The sequence below is a fragment of the Neoarius graeffei genome, chromosome 3, assembly GCF_027579695.1.
Source record: "Neoarius graeffei isolate fNeoGra1 chromosome 3, fNeoGra1.pri, whole genome shotgun sequence".
Taxonomy (NCBI): Eukaryota; Metazoa; Chordata; class Actinopteri; order Siluriformes; family Ariidae; genus Neoarius; species Neoarius graeffei.
The window spans coordinates 96,789,577-96,809,655 of NC_083571.1; the positions used below are offsets into that span (position 1 = coordinate 96,789,577).

At 42.3% G+C, this 20,079-nt stretch overlaps 1 protein-coding gene across 11 annotated transcripts in view; it reads right to left on the reverse strand.

The window, feature by feature from the left end:
- LOC132883748 (nesprin-2) overlaps positions 1 to 20,079 on the reverse strand; it is a 379,369-nt gene that overhangs the window by 14,107 nt on the left and 345,183 nt on the right. For 10 of the 11 annotated variants that reach the window (XM_060917719.1, XM_060917720.1, XM_060917721.1 and 7 more), the window contains 4 exons: positions 18,487 to 18,742; positions 12,643 to 12,711; positions 11,902 to 12,038; positions 3,981 to 4,110 (listed from right to left, as the gene is read on the reverse strand). In XM_060917719.1, coding sequence (XP_060773702.1) covers positions 3,981 to 4,110; positions 11,902 to 12,038; positions 12,643 to 12,711; positions 18,487 to 18,742 — 592 coding nt within the window. The remainder of the gene's footprint in view (positions 1 to 3,980; positions 4,111 to 11,901; positions 12,039 to 12,642; positions 12,712 to 18,486; positions 18,743 to 20,079) is intronic. The other variant, XM_060917718.1, reaches the window with a different exon arrangement.

Consider the following 20,079-nt stretch of genomic DNA (forward strand, 5'->3'; position numbering starts at 1 on the left):
ATAATCCTTCGTGAATATTTACACAGGTTTATTCCAATAGGTTTCAGCTAGATATAAAAAAACAAACAAACAAACAAACAAACAAACACAGTACTTGTGAAAGTTGATGTCTGTCAGAATAAGCCTTTATAAATGCTTATGTCAATTAGGGCTTATGTGTATGTTTTGCCGAGTTGTCCTAGGAGTACTGAGCTTAGCACCTTCAGCTTTTCATCATTAATGTTTACATTTAGATGGTTTTATTAATTTATTTTATTATTATCATGTATTTAAATCATTTTTGGTGATGTTTTAGGTTTTCCTTTTAAGTCATTTAGGGGGGCCCTCCTAGAACTGCCACCTTATTGTGGTGGAGGGGTTTGTGTGCTTGAATGATCCTAGGAGCTATGTTGTTGGGGGCATTATGCCCCTGTCAGGGTTTCCCAAGGCAGACAGGTCCTAGGTGACAGGCCAGACCAAGAGCAGTTCACCAAAACCCCTATGGAGAAAAAACCGAGGACCATGACATCGCCTGGTATGACGCAGCCGGGGCCCCACCCTGGAGCCAGGCCCGGGGTTGGGGCTCGTATGCGAGCGCTTGGTGGCCAGGCCTTTGCCCATGGGGCCTGGCCGGGCTCAGCCGGAAGAGGTGACGTGGGCTCGACCTCCTGTGGGTTCACCACCCACAGAGGTAGCAGTAGGGGACTGGTGCAGTGTGGATTGGGTGGCAGTCGAAGGCAGGAGTCATTTGTCTGGGGAAAGGGAAGTTTGGGCTTCCCTGCTTAGACTGCTGCCTCCGCGACCCGGTCCCGGATAAAGTGGAAGAAGACGAGACGAGTCATTTAGGGGTTAAATTTTGTGTAATGTTGTTGCTGTGTATATATTTCATTATTGCAATACACATGTGAACATATTTGTATGAAACATGCACAATATAAGTAATAATAAACTTTGAACTTAAGTAAAAAGTGTTACCAAAAGTTTATTTACAGCAACATTTATTGACATTTACTGAGCAAGTCTTAACACACGTACATGTATGTTCATTCACAGATGTATAACAAGAATCGTATAGTGTATGTAGTATATGTTAATATACAGGATGTTTCAAAAAATTTGATATCATTTCACAATCGAATAACTTTGTCAATTCTCGTTCAATTGACCTTAAATTTTAACAGCGTGTGTGGAAACAGGTCAAAATTTTATGTTTTTTGTTTTTATCTTTTTAGGTACAGAAATGCCATCCACTGGAAAAGAAAAGACGTTTTGTGTGTTAGAGTACGCTCGAACACAGTCGAACAAGACCGTGCAGCGTGCATTTATGATAGAATTACCTAAAAACGCACCAACTGCAATGCAGATTTGGACATGGGACGAAAAATTCAAAGAGGAAGGCTGTGTGTGTCTCAGGCGGTGCGCATATTGAACATTTGTGAAATCGTTCATGGAATACACATACCTTTGAATTTCTTATTCAAATTTTGAGGAATAAATCTTATATTTCTCAACATTAAGCCTGTTCAGGTTCATTTGCCTAGACTGTGTAGTTTCTGGGATATTTACATCTCAAATAATATCGAATTTTTTGGAAACACCCTGTATTATTACTGAAAAAAACTAAGGAGGTACGCATCTTCCTGTCTGAGTTTAATATGAATGTTCTCTACCCTTTGCTTTGAGAATATATTTTGTACCAGTTTATTGTATATTTGTATACTACAGATGTATTCAACTATAAATGATGATATAATTACTACATGCATTACTTAGATGGAGGTATGAACTGTACTCGAGTTGAGGGGGGATGGGGGGGATGCCATCCCCCCTGGAATAAAAAATGGTCAAAATCATCCCCCCTCTAAAACGGGCATCCCCCCCCTTCCCTTGAGCAATTTTATCAATAAATGTGGACATTACTTCTATTTAACATTGGAATTAGAAATGCCATTCCACGTAGCTTTGCTGAAACTGAGCATACAATAAGCTCCTGTGAGAGAGGGCACACGCAAGCGAAGCGTTTGAGGAGGTGACATTCAGTTGGGGTTCCGTTATTTTTGATTTCATTCGGTGTCAGTGACAGCAGCGGATTGCAGCATCATGGCCAAGCGGAGTGGACAGCAAGACCTAAGCAAGTTCGGATTTAAGATCGCAAGAAAAAACATTTCAGGAGGTAAGTCAAGAGTTACGAATATCAGTCACACTTTCTGTGAGCCCGCTATCATGCTGTAAAGTTACCGATATGTAGCCTAATTTGTGGGCGACGGATAACAACACAGCTATCATAATGAATGTTAGTTTGGAGTCTAGCCAGCTATCGATAGCTTACTCAGGTTCATGTTAGCTTTGATTTCTTGTATAAGGCCATTAATTTAATCAGCCTGGACGTTTGTTTGTTATTCTTCAGGCAACAAAAAGTGTTATTCAAGACAGGAAGGCTAAAATAAACGACACTAGCAGTTTTGAAGGCTTCATTGCCTCATTAGAGAGCCGGTCACAACATGTAAGGCAGAGCAGGATTAGTGTAGGACTCGACAAAGTGTCTGCTAAAATGCAGCTTTCCTTTTCTTCGTCATAGGCTCTTCTTCTGTCTCCTCACACAATGGGCCTTTTCCCCTTTCCAAAGAAACTTTCCAAAGATGCCTGCTTTTAACTCATTTTGCTCGCTTGTATCCAGTATGTATCAAAGTGCTGGTATGTATCGAAGCAAAGTACCAAAGTATCCATGGCAGCTCCTTGGTAACCATCAACGTTAAGGTGTCACGTGACCTAGATAACAGCGGGAATCGTTACAGAAAGAATCCGGTCATTTTTCAAAGCTCAGATCCTCGTTCAGATAATAAATAAATCAGAAATAACATCTCATCTCATCTCATTATCTCTAGCCGCTTTATCCTGTTCTACAGGGTCGCAGGCAAGCTGGAGCCTATCCCAGCTGACTACGGGCGAAAGGCGGGGTACACCCTGGACAAGTCGCCAGGTCATCACAGGGCTGACACATAGACACAGACAACCATTCACACTCACATTCACACCTACGGTCAATTTAGAGTCACCAGTTAACCTAACCTGCATGTCTTTGGACTGTGGGGGAAACCGGAGCACCCGGAGGAAACCCACGCGGACACGGGGAGAACATGCAAACTCCGCACAGAAAGGTCCTCGCCGGCCACGGGGCTCGAACCCGGACCTTCTTTCTGTGAGGCGACAGCGCTAACCACTACACCACCGTGCCGCCCCATTATAATTATATTTAATTAAATTATCTTATCCACTGCTCTTTATTCCAGATGACAGTCAGCAGCAACTGCAACACAGTGCAACAGGAGCTGGAGGACCCGGAGTGTGAGACAATACAGGAGCAGGAGCAAGCAGGAGAACCAACAGCTGAAGATTTACAATTTACTGTTGCTTGTTTTAGCTTATTGGTTCCCTACCTACCTCTGTATTTAACTCAATGTTCCCAATGTCCAGCTTTGAATAAAAATTCTATTAACTTGATATGAAAAGATTCAGTTGTTCATTGACATTGCCTGCTGAGGTTTTAATAAATTATTTACCAAACGATTTAAAAGGAGCCTACCATGACTATGAAGTTACACTACAAATTTGTCATCTGCATTTCACCCTAATATGGAGAATGTGGTAGGTACTGTATGTCAGCCAGGAGACTGACTAAATATGACACATGACATCCACACTGTGCATGTTTTACAGTAAAATACCAGTGTATTATGTTTTTTACAACAATAAAAAGTAATAAAAAGTGTAATACACACTTTATCAGCACAAAATACTGTATGTCTGGTAAATGAACAAGGTCCACAGACCTACGTTGTGTGCAAACCCTCCTAAAAGCGAACCAGTTTCCCACCGACGGACCGACCGATGGGTCGACACGCGACGAAAAATTTCACCATCCCCCCCGGTTTGATTTTACAACTCGACCACTGGGTATGAATGTAGTGAATTAAATTATAAGGGGTGTGTGTGTTATTTACTTGACTGTTTGTCTGCAGCTGCGAGGCTGGTGAGACCTCCTTGGCTCTCCTGATGTACATCATCATCCAGGATGAGCGAGACCTTCTTTACGTTCTTAATGCTGCTGCTGCACTCAGACATGATCTCAACCTATTGGCCATCATTGGGAAAATGGGATATTAGTGTAATTAATGTCAACAGGATATACAGATAGAGCGCAGTTCCATACAAGGACTTCTCAAAAACAACTGAAAGAACTCCGCTTCGGTTTTAAATAATGGACATTTGAATAATAAAAGCTGAAACCACAGCCACATGCATAGTTGCATCTGTTTCTAAGTGAATGGGCTATAACGTTCCAACACTGGAACACATCAGTATTTATTTCACTTTTCAGACCAACAGTGAAAGACAGACACAGGTTGAGAAAGAAAAAATATATATAATAAACACACTGTTAGGAAGAAGGGTTAAAGTAATGATGGACTGTCGTTTCTGTTTACGTAGCGGTTCTTGACATTAATGTCATGCACATCTAAGCTGCCCGGCATCAAGTGTATCTGATAGTGCAAAAGCTAGCAGCCCACTGCAAGTGACTAGGCAGACATCTACGGTATGCAAATGTCGACACATGCTGTTTGCACATGTTCACAGATTTGTATATGCGGTAGAAATCAGCTTTTATAACAAACCCATTATTATTTCCTGCATCACTGATGGTTTCTGCAGTTTCTTTTTACTCACTCAGTCTTGAAGCAAAAGGTACAGTCTGTAATGTTTATCGTGTTTCTAGATTGCTAATAATTATAGATTTTTAAAGATATCTTAGGGGAAAATGTGATGCAAGGCAAATGAGCTATTCGGTTTATTAGGTTCAAGCATCTGATTCTATTTTATGGCCTAGAAATGAGCATCGCGCCGAAGCTTGAACAGCTCAACTCTGGCTTTTTTCCTTAAGAAGCTAGCTGAAGAAGAAAACATGGTTCTAACAGAGAGAGTGCGGTCAGTTAGAGAAAAGACAAAGGCTTGTTTTTGTCATTGTGATTCTATTACTGAGCATAAGAATTAAGTCAGATAAGTAAATATTAACAGAAACTGACTACATACAGTACCAGTCAAAGGTTTGGACACCCCTTCTAATTTAATGGCTTTTCTTTATTTTTGTGCCCACTGCCTCATACCGTGGTGCTTGAAAGTTTGTGAACCCTTTAGAATTTTCTATATTTCTGCATAAATATGACCTAAAACATCATCAGATTTTCACACAAGTTCTAAAAGTAGATAAAGAGAACCCAGTTAAACAAATGAAACAAAAATATTATACTCGGTCATTTATTTATTGAGGAAAATGATCCAATATTACATATCTGTGAGTGGCAAAAGTATGTGAACCTTTGTTTTCAGTATCTGGTGTGACCCCCTTGTGCAGCAATAACTGCAACTAAATGTTTGCGGTAACTGTTGATCAGTCCTGCACACCGGCTTGGAGGAATTTTAGCCCGTTCCTCCGTACAGAACAGCTTCAACTCTGGGATGTTGGTGGGTTTCCTCACATGAACTGCTTGCTTCAGGTCCTTCCACAACATTTCCATTGGATTAAGGTCAGGACTTTGACTTGGCCATTCCAAAACATTAACTTTATTCTTCTTTAACCATTCTTTGGTAGAACGACTTGTGTGCTTAGGGTCGTTGTCTTGCTGCATGACCCACCTTTTCTTGAGATTCAGTTCATGGACAGATGTCTTGACATTTTCCTTTAGAATTCGCTGGTATAATTCAGAATTCATTGTTCCATCAATGATGGCAAGCCGTCCTGGCCCAGATGCAGCAAAACAGGCCCAAACCATGATACTACCACCACCATGTTTCACAGATGGGATAAGGTTCTTATGCTGGAATGCAGTGTTTTCCTTTCTCCAAACATAACGCTTCTCATTTAAACCAAAAGTTCTATTTTGGTCTCATCCGTCCACAAAACATTTTTCCAATAGCCTTCTGGCTTGTCCACGTGATCTTTAGCAAACTGCAGATGAGCAGCAATGTTCTTTTTGGAGAGCAGTGGCTTTCTCCTTACAACCCTGCCATGCACATCATTGTTGTTCAGTGTTCTCCTGGTGGTGGACTCATGAACATTAACATTCGCCAATGTGAGAGAGGCCTTCAGTTGCTTAGAAGTTACCCCGGGGTCCTTTGTGACCTCGCCGACTATTACACGCCTTACTCTTGGAGTGATCTTTGTCGGTCGACCACTCCTGGGGAGGGTAACAATGGACTTGAATTTCCTCCATTTGTACCCAGTCTATCTGACTGTGGATTGGTGGAGTCCAAACTCTTTAGAGATGGTTTTGTAACCTTTTCCAGCCTGACGAGCATCAACAACGCTTTTTCTGAGGTTCTCAGAAATCTCCTTTGCTCGTGCCATGATACACTTCCACAAACATGTTGTGAAGATCAGACTTTGATAGATCCCTGTTCTTTAAATAAAACAGGGTGCCCACTCACACCTGATTGTCATCCCATTGATTGAAAACACCTGACTCTAATTTCACCTTCAAATTAACTGCTAATCCTAGAGGTTCACATACTTTTGCCACTCACAGATATGTAATATTGGATCATTTTCCTAAATAAATAAATGACCAAGTATAATATTTTTGTCTCATTTGTTTAACTGGGTTCTCTTTATCTACTTTTAGGACTTGTGTGAAAATCTGATGATGTTTTAGGTCATATTTATGCAGAAATATAGAAAATTCAAAAGGGTTCACAAACTTTCAAGCACCACTGTATAGAGGCTGTAGCCATTATGTCATCATGTTGTACAGTAAGAATGAGTGCAACAGTAGCGCACTGGACATGCGCATACAGGTGTTCCTATTAAAATGGCCGGTGAGTGTATATAATTTGGTTCACCATTCGAAATAAATGGACTAGACTAAAGAAACTGCTTTCAGACATGTTTATGCGTATTACAGAGGAAAAATATGTGCTCATATTTTAAAATATACTCCAGGTTGTCCCCCTTTCCTCGCCTTCTTCGGCCAGTGGTCCCATGTGCGATGTCGATGTGATGCACTTCCGAGTTGTTACGGGAAGTTGTCGAAAAGAGTATTGAGACCACTGAGCTCTAGCACCGGGCTGTTTACGGAAAATAAGAGTTTCGGTCATGATGACAGCGTGCGTACCGTATGTCAGCCTCGGTTCTGAAGTTTCAGTTTCGAAAACTGTAAGAGTAGAATAACATAAAGTACAGGCACTTGGTATATTTTCCTTCTGTGATTTTCACAAAAAAAAATTGTGGGCAGCATGGTGGTGTAGTGGTTAGCACGGTCGCCTCACAGCAAGAAGGTTCTGGGTTCAAGCCCAACGGCCGGCGAGGGCCTTTCTGTGTGAAGTTTGCATGTTCTCCCCGTGTCTGTGTGGGTTTCCTCTGGGTGCTCCGGTTTCCCCCACAGTCCAAAGACATGCAGGTTAGGCTAATATGGGACGGCCTTGGGCTGAGGTGCCCTTGAGCGAGGTACCTAACTCCCAACTGCTCCCCGGGTGCTGTTAGCATGGCTACCTACTGCTCTGGGTATGTGTGTGCGCTCATTGCTCACGTGTGTGTTCACTGCTTCAGATGGGTTAAATGCAGAGAGGGATTTCGTAAGTGTGTGATGAAAAAAGTTGTGCTTTCTTTCTAATTGTTCATTTTTGGATTACGCTTCATTTTTGCGTCTACTGCCTCATAAACTAAATATATATACAGTTAGGTCCATAAATATTTGGACAGAGACAACATTTTTCTAATTTTGGTTCTGTACATTACCACAATGAATTCTGAACAAAACAATTCAGATGCAGTTGAAGTTCAGACTTTCAGCTTTAATTCAGTGGGTTGAACAAAACGATTGCATAAAAATGTGAGGAACTAAAGCATTTTTTAAACACAATCCCTTCATTTCAGGGGCTCAAAGGTAATTGGACAAATTAAATAATTGTAAATTCTAATACTTAGTTGAAAACCTTTTGTTGGCAATGACTGCCTGAAGTCTTGAACTCATGGACATCACCAGACGCTGTGTTTCCTCCTTTTTAATGCTCTGCCAGGCCTTTACTGCAGCGGTTTTCAGTTGCTGTTTGTTTGTGGGCCTTTCTGTCTGAAGTTTAGTCTTTAACAAGTGAAATGCATGCTCAATTGGGTTGAGATCAGGTGACTGACTTGGCCATTCAAGAATATTCCACTTCTTTGCTTTAATAAACTCCTGGGTTGCTTTGGCTTTATGTTTTGGGTCATTGTCCATCTGTATTATGAAACGCCGACCAATCAGTTTGGCTGCATTTGGCTGGATTTGAGCACACAGTATGTCTCTGAATACCTCAGGATTCATCCGGCTGCTTCTGTCCTGTGTCACATCATCAATAAACACTAGTGACCCAGTGCCACTGGCAGCCATGCATGCCCAAGCCATCACACTGTCTCCGCCGTGTTTTACAGATGATGTGGTATGCTTTGGATCATGAGCTGTAGCACGCCTTTGCCATACTTTTTTCTTTCCATCATTCTGGTAGAGGTTGATCTTGGTTTCATCTGTCCAAAGAATATTCTTCCAGAACTGTGCTGGCTTTTTTAGATGTTTTTTAGCAAAGTCCAATCTAGCCTTTTTATTCTTGAGGCTTATGAGTGGCTTGCACCGTGCAGTGAACCCTCTGTATTTACTTTCATACAGTCTTCTCTTTATGGTAGATTTGGATATTGATACGCCTACCTCCTGGAGAGTGTTGTTCACTTGGTTGGCTGTTGTGAAGGGGTTTCTCTTCACCATGGAAATTATTCTGCGATCATCCACTACTGTTGTCTTCTGTGAGTGTCCAGGTCTTTCTGCATTGATGACTTCACCAGTGCTTTCTTTCTTTCTCAGGATGTACCAAACTGTAGATTTTGCCACTCCTAATATTGTAGCAATTTCTCGAATGTTTTTTTTTCTGTTTTCGCAGCTTAAGGATGGCTTGTTTCACCTGCATGGAGAGCTCCTTTGACCGCATGTTTTCTTCACAGCCAAATCTTCCAAATGCAAGCACCACACCTCAAATCAACTCCAGGCCTTTTATCTGCTTAATTGAGAATGACATAATGAAGGAATTGCCCACACCTGCCCATGAAATAGCCTTTGAGTCAATTGTCCAATTACTTTTGGTCCCTTTAAAAACAGGGTGGCACATGTTAAGGAGCTGAAACTCCTAAACCCTTCATCCAATTTTAATGTGGATACCCTCAAATGAAAGCTGAAAGTCTGGACTTTGTCCATGTCCATTATGTAACTAGAACTTGAATATGTTTCAGTAAACAGGTAAAAAAAAGAAAATTTGTGTCAGTGTCCAAATATATATGGACCTAACTGTATATGCTATATTTACTGTATGGACATGGTATCAGAAAAAAATTGTGTTTATAAGCAGTAGCCACATGTACCCATAGGGTACCTCATCTCATTATCTCTAGCCGCTTTATCCTGTTCTACAGGGTCGCAGGCAAGCTGGAGCCTATCCCAGCTGACTACGGGCGAAAGGCGGGATACACCCTGGACAAGTCGCCAGGTCATCACAGGGCTGACACATAGACACAGACAACCATTCACACTCACATTCACACCTACGGTCAATTTAGAGTCACCAGTTAACCTAACCTGCATGTCTTTGGACTGTGGGGGAAGCCAGAGCACCCGGAGGAAACCCACGTGGACACGGGGAGAACATGCGAACTCCGCACAGAAAGGCCCTCGCCGGCCACGGGGCTCGAACCCGGACCTTCTTGCTGTGAGGCGACAGCGCTAACCACTACACCACCGTGCCGCCCCCATAGGGTACCTATTTTTATTAATTAAAAGACACGTCATGTCTTAAAGTAATGACAGATGTTGTTTCTCTTTACTTAGTTGAGCGGTTCTTGATATAATATGGATTACTACAGTTGTGGAATAGGGCTATTTACTGCATTTTTATGATTTACTATTTACTGTTTGATCTCAAATGCATTAAGAAGGCAAGAAATTGCACTAATTAACTTTTGACGAAACACATCTGTTAACTGAAAAGCATTCCAGGTGACGACCTCATGCTTGCTCATCAGGGATAAATACATTTATTAGGGATAAAACTCTCTCATATGTTTAAAGTCTTTAATTTTCTCTAAAGCTGCTTTGTGACAATGTCTGTTGTTAAAAGAGCTATACAAATAAACTTGAAAACAAAAAAAAGATAATGCCAATAGCGTGCAAAGCGTCATCAAGGTAAACGATGGCTACTTTGAAGAATCTAAAATATCAAACGTCACTCGGGTTTGTTGTCGGTGTAGTGACTGGCTGCTTTATGTCCCGGGGCGCCCTCATGCCTGTGTTACCTTCTGGCTCTCCTCTTTTAATTATGCTGTCATAGTTAGTTTTGCCGGAGTCCCTGCTTGCACTCAGCACAAAATGTACAGTATACTGTACCTACTTATTCAGGTGACATTGGGCATACCTAACAACCTGTGTTTTCTTCCCCCTGTCTGTCCCTCTGAGTTACATGTTAATTCTGGGATCGAGATGCTGACCTCTTCTGCTCCTCGGACCTGCCTGATCCATCCTGATGCCCTACGTCTGGCGGGAGTCTCATCACATTGCTCCTGTGGAGGACGGCCCCATATGGACAGTTGAAAGTCGCGCTTGGAAGACGCTCTGGACACTTACAGTAATGCTTTTATAGCTGAGGACTACAGTTAACTTGCTAACTCTAGGACTGCGGTTGTCATGAACAGTTTTGCACTCAAGTTTCCATTAATGAACAGTTGATAACTTCAACGAAACTGACTTCGTGTTAAAACTATAATGAATTTCCTGGTTTCACAGTTATACTTTGTGACTACACTACCATTCAAAAGTTTGGGGTCACTTTGAAATGTCCTTATTTTTGAAAGAAAAGCACTGTTCTTTTCAATGAAGATCACTTTAAACTAATCAGAAATCCACTCTATACATTGCTAATGTGGTAAATGACTATTCTAGCTGCAAATGTCTGGTTTTTGGTGCAATATCTCCATAGGTGTATAGAGGCCCATTTCCAGCAACTCTCACTCCAGTGTTCTAATGGTACAATGTGTTTGCTCATTGCCTCAGAAGGCTAATGGATGATTAGAAAACCCTTGTACAATCATGTTAGCACAGCTGAAAACAGTTGAGCTCTTTAGAGAAGCTATAAAACTGACCTTCCTTTGAGCAGATTGAGTTTCTGGAGCATCACATTTGTGGGGTCGATTAAATGCTCAAAATGGCCAGAAAAATGTATTGACTATATTTTCTATTCATTTTACAACTTATGGTGGGAAATAAAAGTGTGACTTTTCATGGAAAACACAAAATTGTCTGGGTGACCCCAAACTTTTGAACGGTAGTGTATATAGGACATTGTTATAGAAGCGAATTATTTATAAATCACGCTGTTATCACCCAAATGAGGATGGGTTCCCTTTTGAGTCTGGTTCCTCTCGAGGTTTCTTCCTCATGTCGTCTGAGGGAGTTTTTCCTTGCCACCGTCGCCACAGGCTTGCTCATTAGGGATAAAATTAGCTCATGTTTAAAGTCTTGTAATTTCTGTAAAGCTGCTTTGTCTATTGTTAAAAGCGCTATAAAAATAAACTTGACTTGTTTTGTTTAACACATAATTCCATACATGTTCTATATGTTATTTCAAAGTTGTGATGTCTTCAGTATCGTTCTACAATGTAGAAAATAGTCAAAATATAGAAAAACCTATCAGTTAGTATGTGCGTCCAAACGTTTGACTGGTACTGTATCTCACAGTTAAGTTAAACACCTACAAAAGTTTTTTTTTTTTTCCAGAATCATTTTACTCATCTTTACTAAGGGTGCTGATGATTTTGGAGCTGACTTGGCTTTATTACATTTATTGTATGTGTGTACTCACATAGCCTTTTTTAAAAGGTGTGCTTTCATGTTCAGGAAGATCAGGTGTGTGTCCTTTTGTACCGGAAAGGGTAAAGGGGATTTTATCTGGAACAGCCTGTGAGTGCCAGCTCTGAGCCGCCACATCTCGTCCTGAGACTGGGAAATAAACAAAGAAGGAAAGAAAGAAATTACAATTAGATCACTGCATAAACAGCACCATGCAGACAAGTAGTTATGCTTTGATGGGGCACTGCCTCTTCATTCCTGAGGTGAAAGAGTCAGTATCATCAGCGTTATCGTGGCATGCCTATCAGCGCTGTGCCATGCAGCAGCTGTGGACTGGGAGAGGGTGTGGGCGGACCGAGTCTAACCTCTCCATGCCCTCTCCTCCTTTCCTTCGTGGGCAAGATGGGCTCTCAGCTGCCCCCCCAACACCACCACCACACACATACACACTCTCTCTCTCTCTCTCTCTCAGCTAAAGCTTTCATGCTCTGAGCATAGAGCCAACTGGGCCAGGGGGAGGATAGGAAGAAAAATTTTATTCATTCACGAGAGACAGAGAGGAATACAAAAAGGTTTTTTTTTCATGCCCTGTGTGCCCAATCTATTCACACACAAAGCTCAGAAAAATGGGACCTGCAGAGGAGGTAATGAGAATTAAGTGACAGGAAAGTGGTTAACGAAGGGATAAGTAGAGGTGTGGGAGCGTGCAGCATGCCCAGCTCAAGTCACACTTCTGGAGATGGCTGATGCCTACCCGAGATCGCTGTAAAAGACTGCACTGTGGCGTTTACAAAGGCCTCAGAGCTCTCTGTGACCTCCACACCTGAGGGAATGCAATAGATTACTTCAGTCGCAGAAGTCATCGCATGCATTTTTAGGTAATGTTGTGGCAAACACAAAAAAACGTTAGTCACATAAATCTGTTAGTCAAATAAAATTACAAAATAAAGCTTTTGACACTTAATGTTTATAGATGAAAAATTATTTGCAATAAACTTAAAATTGGGCGGCACGGTGGTGTAGTGGTTAGCGCTGTCGCCTCACAGCAAGAAGGTCCTGGGTTCGAGCCCCGGGGCCGGCGAGGGCCTTTCTGTGCGGAGTTGGCATGTTCTCCCCGTGTCCGCGTGGGTTTCCTCCGGGTGCTCCGGTTTCCCCCACAGTCCAAAGACATGCAGGTTAGGTTAACTGGTGACTCTAATTTGACCGTAGGTGTGAATGTGAGTGTGAATGGTTGTCTGTGTCTATGTGTCAGCCCTGTGATGACCTGGCGACTTGTCCAGGGTGTACCCCGCCTTTCGCCCGTAGTCAGCTGGGATAGGCTCCAGCTTGCCTGCGACCCTGTAGAAGGATAAAGCGGCTAGAGATAATGAGATGAGAACTTAAAATTTTCCTGTCACTCATGTTTAGTTTGATTTTACCCTATGCATTAATGCCGACTGCGACTACGATGCAGTCTTAGAACAGAAAATTAGCAGAAACGTCCAGTGCGTGACAGGAAGCAGAATGGCTATAGAGGCTTTGCACTGTCACGTGACCCCATAGCAATGGTAACTACGCCACCATGACAGGGGGCACGCTTGTAGTGCTTCGTTTAGACGAGTTAGTTGTTATTGATCAGTATGAGAAGGTTTTGCTGTGTTTTTGGATGTGCAAATCATTTTGAACGAAACAAAGACATCAGGTTTTTCAATTTGCCCAAAGCAATTCATCATCACAGGGAAAACTAGAGAAATTTCTAAATGTAGAAGGGAAAAAAAATTCAGCGGGACTTGGTGCCGAATGGAGAGGTCAAAAACCATACGGTATGCTCACTTAATTTCCATGAAGGTAAGAATTAAAAAAATAATAATTTCACAACTGCAGCAAGGTGCTTATTCTTATACAGTGAAGTGAACATGAACCTCAACACAGCGGCTCTGCAGAGCCTCACCTTCACCGAGACTTAGGCCCTGTCCACACGGCAACGGATTCAGGTGAATCTGATAAAACTGTTTATCGTTTCGGCCTGGCGTCCACACGGCACCGGCGTTTTGGGTGCCCCAAAACGAAATCTTTTGAGAACGGGTTCCAGAGTGGAAAGATCTGGCAACGGCGCCGTTGCGAAGTCGTCTGGATGAGTAGAACGGATTTGTATACGATGATGTCACAACCACATGTGCTTCACGCCGGGTAGAAGTGTAACGAACTCGATGCGAGTTGTCAACAAATCCTATAACTTGGCTCATGAAACGCGCTTACAAAATATTTTCACTGTGAATATTTATTGTGTAATGGTGCAAAGTGAGAGAGAGAGAGAGAGAGAGAGAGAGAGAATAGCCCTTAGGGCAGAGTCAATCCCGCCAGCAAAAATAGGGAAAAAAAGGAGCGATCTCACCTCTTCAGATGTTGGTTTAAGTCCTACAATACATTCCTCAAAAAGGGCGTAGAAGAACAAATTAATCCATCAACGTGTAGCATTCAATTTATTCTGGACTATTAAAGACGCCGCCTTCCGCGTAGAATCATACGTCATCCTCGCCGCCATATTAGATGGGTCAAAGCGGAGAATAAAGATGCCTCATTCATGTGCTGCATTTAACTGTACCAACAGGTTTGCCGTCCAAACGAGATCATATGGGATTACCTTTCACAGGTGAGACTGGAAAAATACTTTTCATTGTATTTGGTCATTATAATGTAATTTTACGAACAGATTTTTCTGACTTTGTGGCTAATATGAAGTCTCGCGCATAATAGTTTATGCGCATGCGTCCTTACTTCTTCTATTGTTCTGGTGTCTCCGAAGAGACCGTCTTACAGCGCCCCTAGAGGTGTGGCATGTGTATTGCATCGTTTTCAGCAAGCGTTGCGTTGCCATGTACCTGATATGTCATGCCATGTACATTCGGGGATCCTTCGGAGTGCGTTGTGGACACAGAGGCTTTGTGAAGTATTATCATGATTACTGTCACATTTGTTTCTAGCCATGTTTATGACTCTGCTTTCAGTTTTGTTTGTGTTTTGTTTTGCCTGCTAATACACTCTTCCTGCACTTAGACCCGTCTACTGCCGCATACCTGACAGAATACTTCACAAAGTCTCTGTGAAAACAGCATGCTGATTGCGCGCAGATCAGTATCAAGTGATCCCATAACGACAGGGTCGCAAATGCATGCACAATGCGTTCCGAATGTACTGGTAAATGCACTTTAAGTCTCGGTGAAGGTGAGACTCTGCCGAGCTGCTGTGTTGAGGTTCATGTTCACTTCACTGAATAAGAATAAGCATCTTGCTGCAGTTGTGAAATTATTATTTATTTAATTCTTACCTTCATGGAAGGGGTGGTGTAGTGGTTAGCGCTGTCGCCTCACAGCAAAAAGGTCCGGGTTTGAGCCCCGTGGCCAGCGAGGGCCTTTCTGTGCGGAGTTTGCATTTTCTCCCCGTGTCCGCGTGGGTTTCCTCCGGGTGCTCCGGTTTCCCCCACAGTCCAAAGACATGCAGGTTAGGTTAACTGGTGACTCTAAATTGACCGTAGGTGTGAATGTGAGTGTGAATGGTTGTCTGTGTCTATGTGTCAGCCCTGTGATGACCTGGCGACTTGTCCAGGGTGTACCCCGCCTTTCGCCCGTAGTCAGCTGGGATAGGCTCCAGCTTGCCTGCGACCCTGTAGAACAGGATAAAGCGGCTACAGATAATGAGATGAGACCTTCATGGAAGTGAAGTGAACATACCGTATGGTTTTTGACCTCTCCATTCGACACCAAGTCCCGCTGAATGTTTTTCCCTATTTTTTCCCTTCTACATTTAGAAATTTCTCTAGTTTTCCCTGTGATGATGAATTACTTTGGGCAAATTGAAAAATCTGATGTCTTTGTTTCGTTCAAAATTATTTGCATATCCAAAACCTTCCCATACTGATCAATAACAACTAACTCGTCTAAACGAAGCACTACAAGCGTGCCCCCTGTCATGGTGGCGTAGTTACCATTGTTATGGGGTTATGTGATGGTGCAAAGCCTCTATTGAACAAAAAGAACAGAGCACATTACTCCAATTCTAAGGTCCCTTCACTGGCTTCCAGTAAGCTACAGAACTGACTTTAAAGCATTGCTGCTGGTGTACAAATCTCTAAATGGTACAGGGCCCAATTACCTCTCTGATATGTTGCAGCAGCCTAACCCAATCAGATCTACCAGATCGCAGCAGCAAAATTTACTGGTAAAACCTGTTGTTAAAACAAAGTGTGGTGAAGCAGCTTTTAGCTACTATGCAGTACAGCTATGGAACCAACTCCCAGAGGACATTAAAAATGCTCCTGCTGTTTTCAGATGCTTTCTGCTAACTGATTAATATTGTCATCTTTACATGTTTTAAACTTTCTTAACTTTTATTCTATTTTATTCTGCTGGTTTTTTTTACTGAACTTTTACTTCATTTTATTATTTTATTTCTACTATTGTTTAATTCTTATTATTTTTTTCCCCATTTATTTTATGTAATTTTATTTTCTATTGTTTACTGTTTGCTTTTACTTCTGTAAAGTACATTGAACTGCCACTGTGTATGAAATGTGCTATATAAATAAACTTGCCTTGCCTATTAGTGAGTGTAACTTTCGTGGGATTTTTGGATTTCGGTTACACCTTTTTCTCCACTGTGAAGCAGTTATTTATTATTGATTGCTGTATTAACATTACAATTACATTTTATTCATTTTGCTTGAGGCTTTTCTCTGAACAGATATGCAAAGCTGACAGGGTAAAACTGAGCAGTTGTCGTTCAAGGGCTTTGTTCAAGGACCCTACAGTTGCAGATGCACAAGTCTGATTAATTTGGTTTGTGTGGTAACAGTCTATAAAGCTAAGATGCTTAACTTCATCTCATTATCTCTAGCCGCTTTATCCTTCTACACGGTCGCAGGCAAGCTGGAGCCTATCCCAGCTGACTACGGGCGAAAGGCAGGGTACACCCTGGACAAGTCGCCAGGTCATCACAGGGCTGACACATAGACACAGACAACCATTCACACTCTCATTCACACCTACGGTCAATTTAGAGTCACCAGTTAACCTAACCTGCATGTCTTTGGACTGTGGGGGAAACCGGAGCACCCGGAGGAAACCCACACGGACACGGGGAGAACATGCAAACTCCGCACAGAAAGGCCCTCGCCGGCCCCGGGGCTCGAACCCAGGACCTTCTTGCTGTGAGGCGACAGCGCTAACCACTACACCACCGTGCCGCCCCCGATGCTTAACTTGTATCCTTAAATGATGTGCATGTCAAAGCATGTGGTGGAGCTAACAATTGATGATAAAAACAGAGACCAACGTTTAGAAATTCAGGTGACCTGAAGCAAAAAAAAAAAATTCAAAACCAGTCATCCACCCAGGAATCCTTTTAGATGTGAACACTCCCAAAATACAATTTGGCTGAATACCAAATGGCTTCCAATTCACTATATGTACTGACAATATATTGTACAATATAGTTATGCTCCAGAACTCCATTTGAAATTATTTAGGAAGAAATCAACTCCATAGTCATGCAAACGTGTATTTTTTGCAAGTATGCACTAAAAGCTAGACGACCTTTCGATTTCATAAAATCCATGAAATTTAGTTCCCTCTGAAATTTGGTCATTGTGATGTATGTTTATTCCTGTAATATCTAAAAAAAAATTTAAATAAAAAAAATTTAAATAAAAATAAAAAACCAGGCCATTCTATGACTGGGAAGTTATTCAATTTGAGCGGATTCCCGAGCAAATAATGTGCATAAAATCACTCGCTTCGCGCAGTCAAGCAGACAGAGGAAGTCTGTGTGCGCATGTGCAGGTTTACCTTCTTCTTTTGGGTTTTACAGCAGCTGGCATCCACAGTGTTGCATTACTGCCATCTACAGGTTTACCTTGACCGTGCACTGACAGTTCCATCATTCTGTCGCTAAACGAACAGCTGATCACACCGAGGTGCTCGCTGACCGCCGATATTTATTAGTTGGTTCTGCGTTTCCTTTCTTTCACAACATAACGTCTTTTCTTCTCGCTTTCCGTTACTGTAGTCAGTCTTTCACGTTTCATTCACACACTCACAATTTGCATTTTTCTCTCCTGTTTCAAATTTGTATCCCACAATGCCTTGCGCAAACAGGGAAAGCCCACCACGTGATGCATGACGTAGTATCTTGTCATGGTGAAGCAGGAAAAAAATAGCGGAGAATTTAGGGTCATGTGGCCCTGAATTCATTAATTGTTCTTTTTTTTTAAATAATAAAATTGGAAGTCTATGATTTGAATTCAGTAGCTTTCAGTCCACTAAACAAAAATAACGGTGTCAGGGAAAATTCTTTTTATGACCTACACTTGAAAAATCTGAAAGGCAGTCTACCTTTAACACTATCGAAACGTTTCACTAAAACGATTAACAGTCATGGCGTCGTCTTATTGCCCTCATCAGTTCTTGACATCTAACAAATTAGCCATGTCTCATGCTCAATAGGACAGCAATGAGCACATCATTAAAATAAAATTGGGTGACATTTTAGTTATCAGTTGTGACCTACCAACTACTACTTACTCACGCATCACTAGTTAGTGGTGTTAGTATTCAGTAGTTACCTGAGAGGCAGCTGAAGAAGCTTGCATCATCCTCCTCCTCATGTGAGGAGGAACCACCCACATCTCCAGTGTGGTCCCACTCCAGGGGGATGGAGTCAACACTGAGCGGCGTCTCACAGCCTGACCGCTCCTGTGGGGGGACCAGGAGGGACATGGAGGCATGGCTGGTGGATGTGTCATGGCTTGGTTCAGCTACATCAGAAACTTCCATCCCTGCAGTGTTCTCGCTGATACAGAGCTCGGGTTTGTCCAACATCTGGAAACAATGTAGAGAAGAAATGGACACGAGTAATGAGTAGGTCTATGAAATAGTGTTATTATACATGCACTAACCACTTTATTAGGAATGCCTGTACACCTGGACGTTCATACATTACCTCCAGTACAAATGATGTGGCTGCAGTGAAATGCATAAAACCATGCAGACACAGGACAAGAGCTTCAGTTAAAGTCTCATCTCATCTCATTATCTCTAGCCGCTTTATCCTGTTCTACAGGGTCGCAGGCAAGCTGGAGCCTATCCCAGCTGACTACGGGCGAAAGGCGGGGTACACCCTGGACAAGTCACCAGGTCATCACAGGGCTGACACATAGACACAGACAACCATTCACACTCACATTCACACCTACGGTCAATTTAGAGTCACCAGTTAACCTAACCTGCATGTCTTTGGACTGTGGGGGAAACCGGAGCACCCGGAGGAAACCCACGCGGACACGGGGAGAACATGCAAACTCCGCACAGAAAGGCCCTCGCCGGCCACGGGGCTCGAACCCGGACCTTCTTGCTGTGAGGCGACAGCGCTAACCACTACACCACCGTGCCACCCAGCTTCAGTTAAAGTTCACATCAAATATCAGAATGGGGGGAAATGTGATATCAGTGATTTTGACAATGGCGTGTTTGCTGGTGCCAAAAACAGAAATTTGAGGTTCCAGTGGGCACAGACAGACAAGCTGAAGATCAGAAAAGGGCCACACAATGCTTTTCCAATTTTCACCTGTCCAGTTATGATGGACTTGTGCCCAAAGAATCGTTAGAGGGTTCTTGGCTGATAGGCTTCCTGTCAGCTTGAACCGGTCTGGCCATTTTCCTTTGACTTCTCTCATCAACAAAGTGTTTCTCTCTGCAGAACTGCCTGCTCGCTTGAGGTGTTCCTAATGAAGTGCATGGGGAGCGTATGGGTTTTAATTTTTATATTCTTTTCAGTTTTTATTTTAAATATAGGGTTGTTTTAATTAGTAAGTTTTAGTTGTCGATTTGTTTAACATATCAGTCGTTGTTTAACTTTTAGTAATTTCAGTTCTTGGGGTAGACTGAATGTATCCGACATATTTTTGTGTAAGAGTTTTAGAGACGAATGACTGAATACACACTCCACATATTATAACCTTGGAAAGGGTCTTTTCGTGCCAGCTGCCACTGGTCCCACTGTACCACAGCTTGAATCACAGCAATGTATTAATTAACTAACACTTTTTAAAACAGATAACAAGAAATGAATAGGATACGTAAGCAGGGACGGATCCAGACCGATGCACGTGTGTCGGTCAGAAATATATGCGCATCACTTAGCATCGGTCATGGGGCAT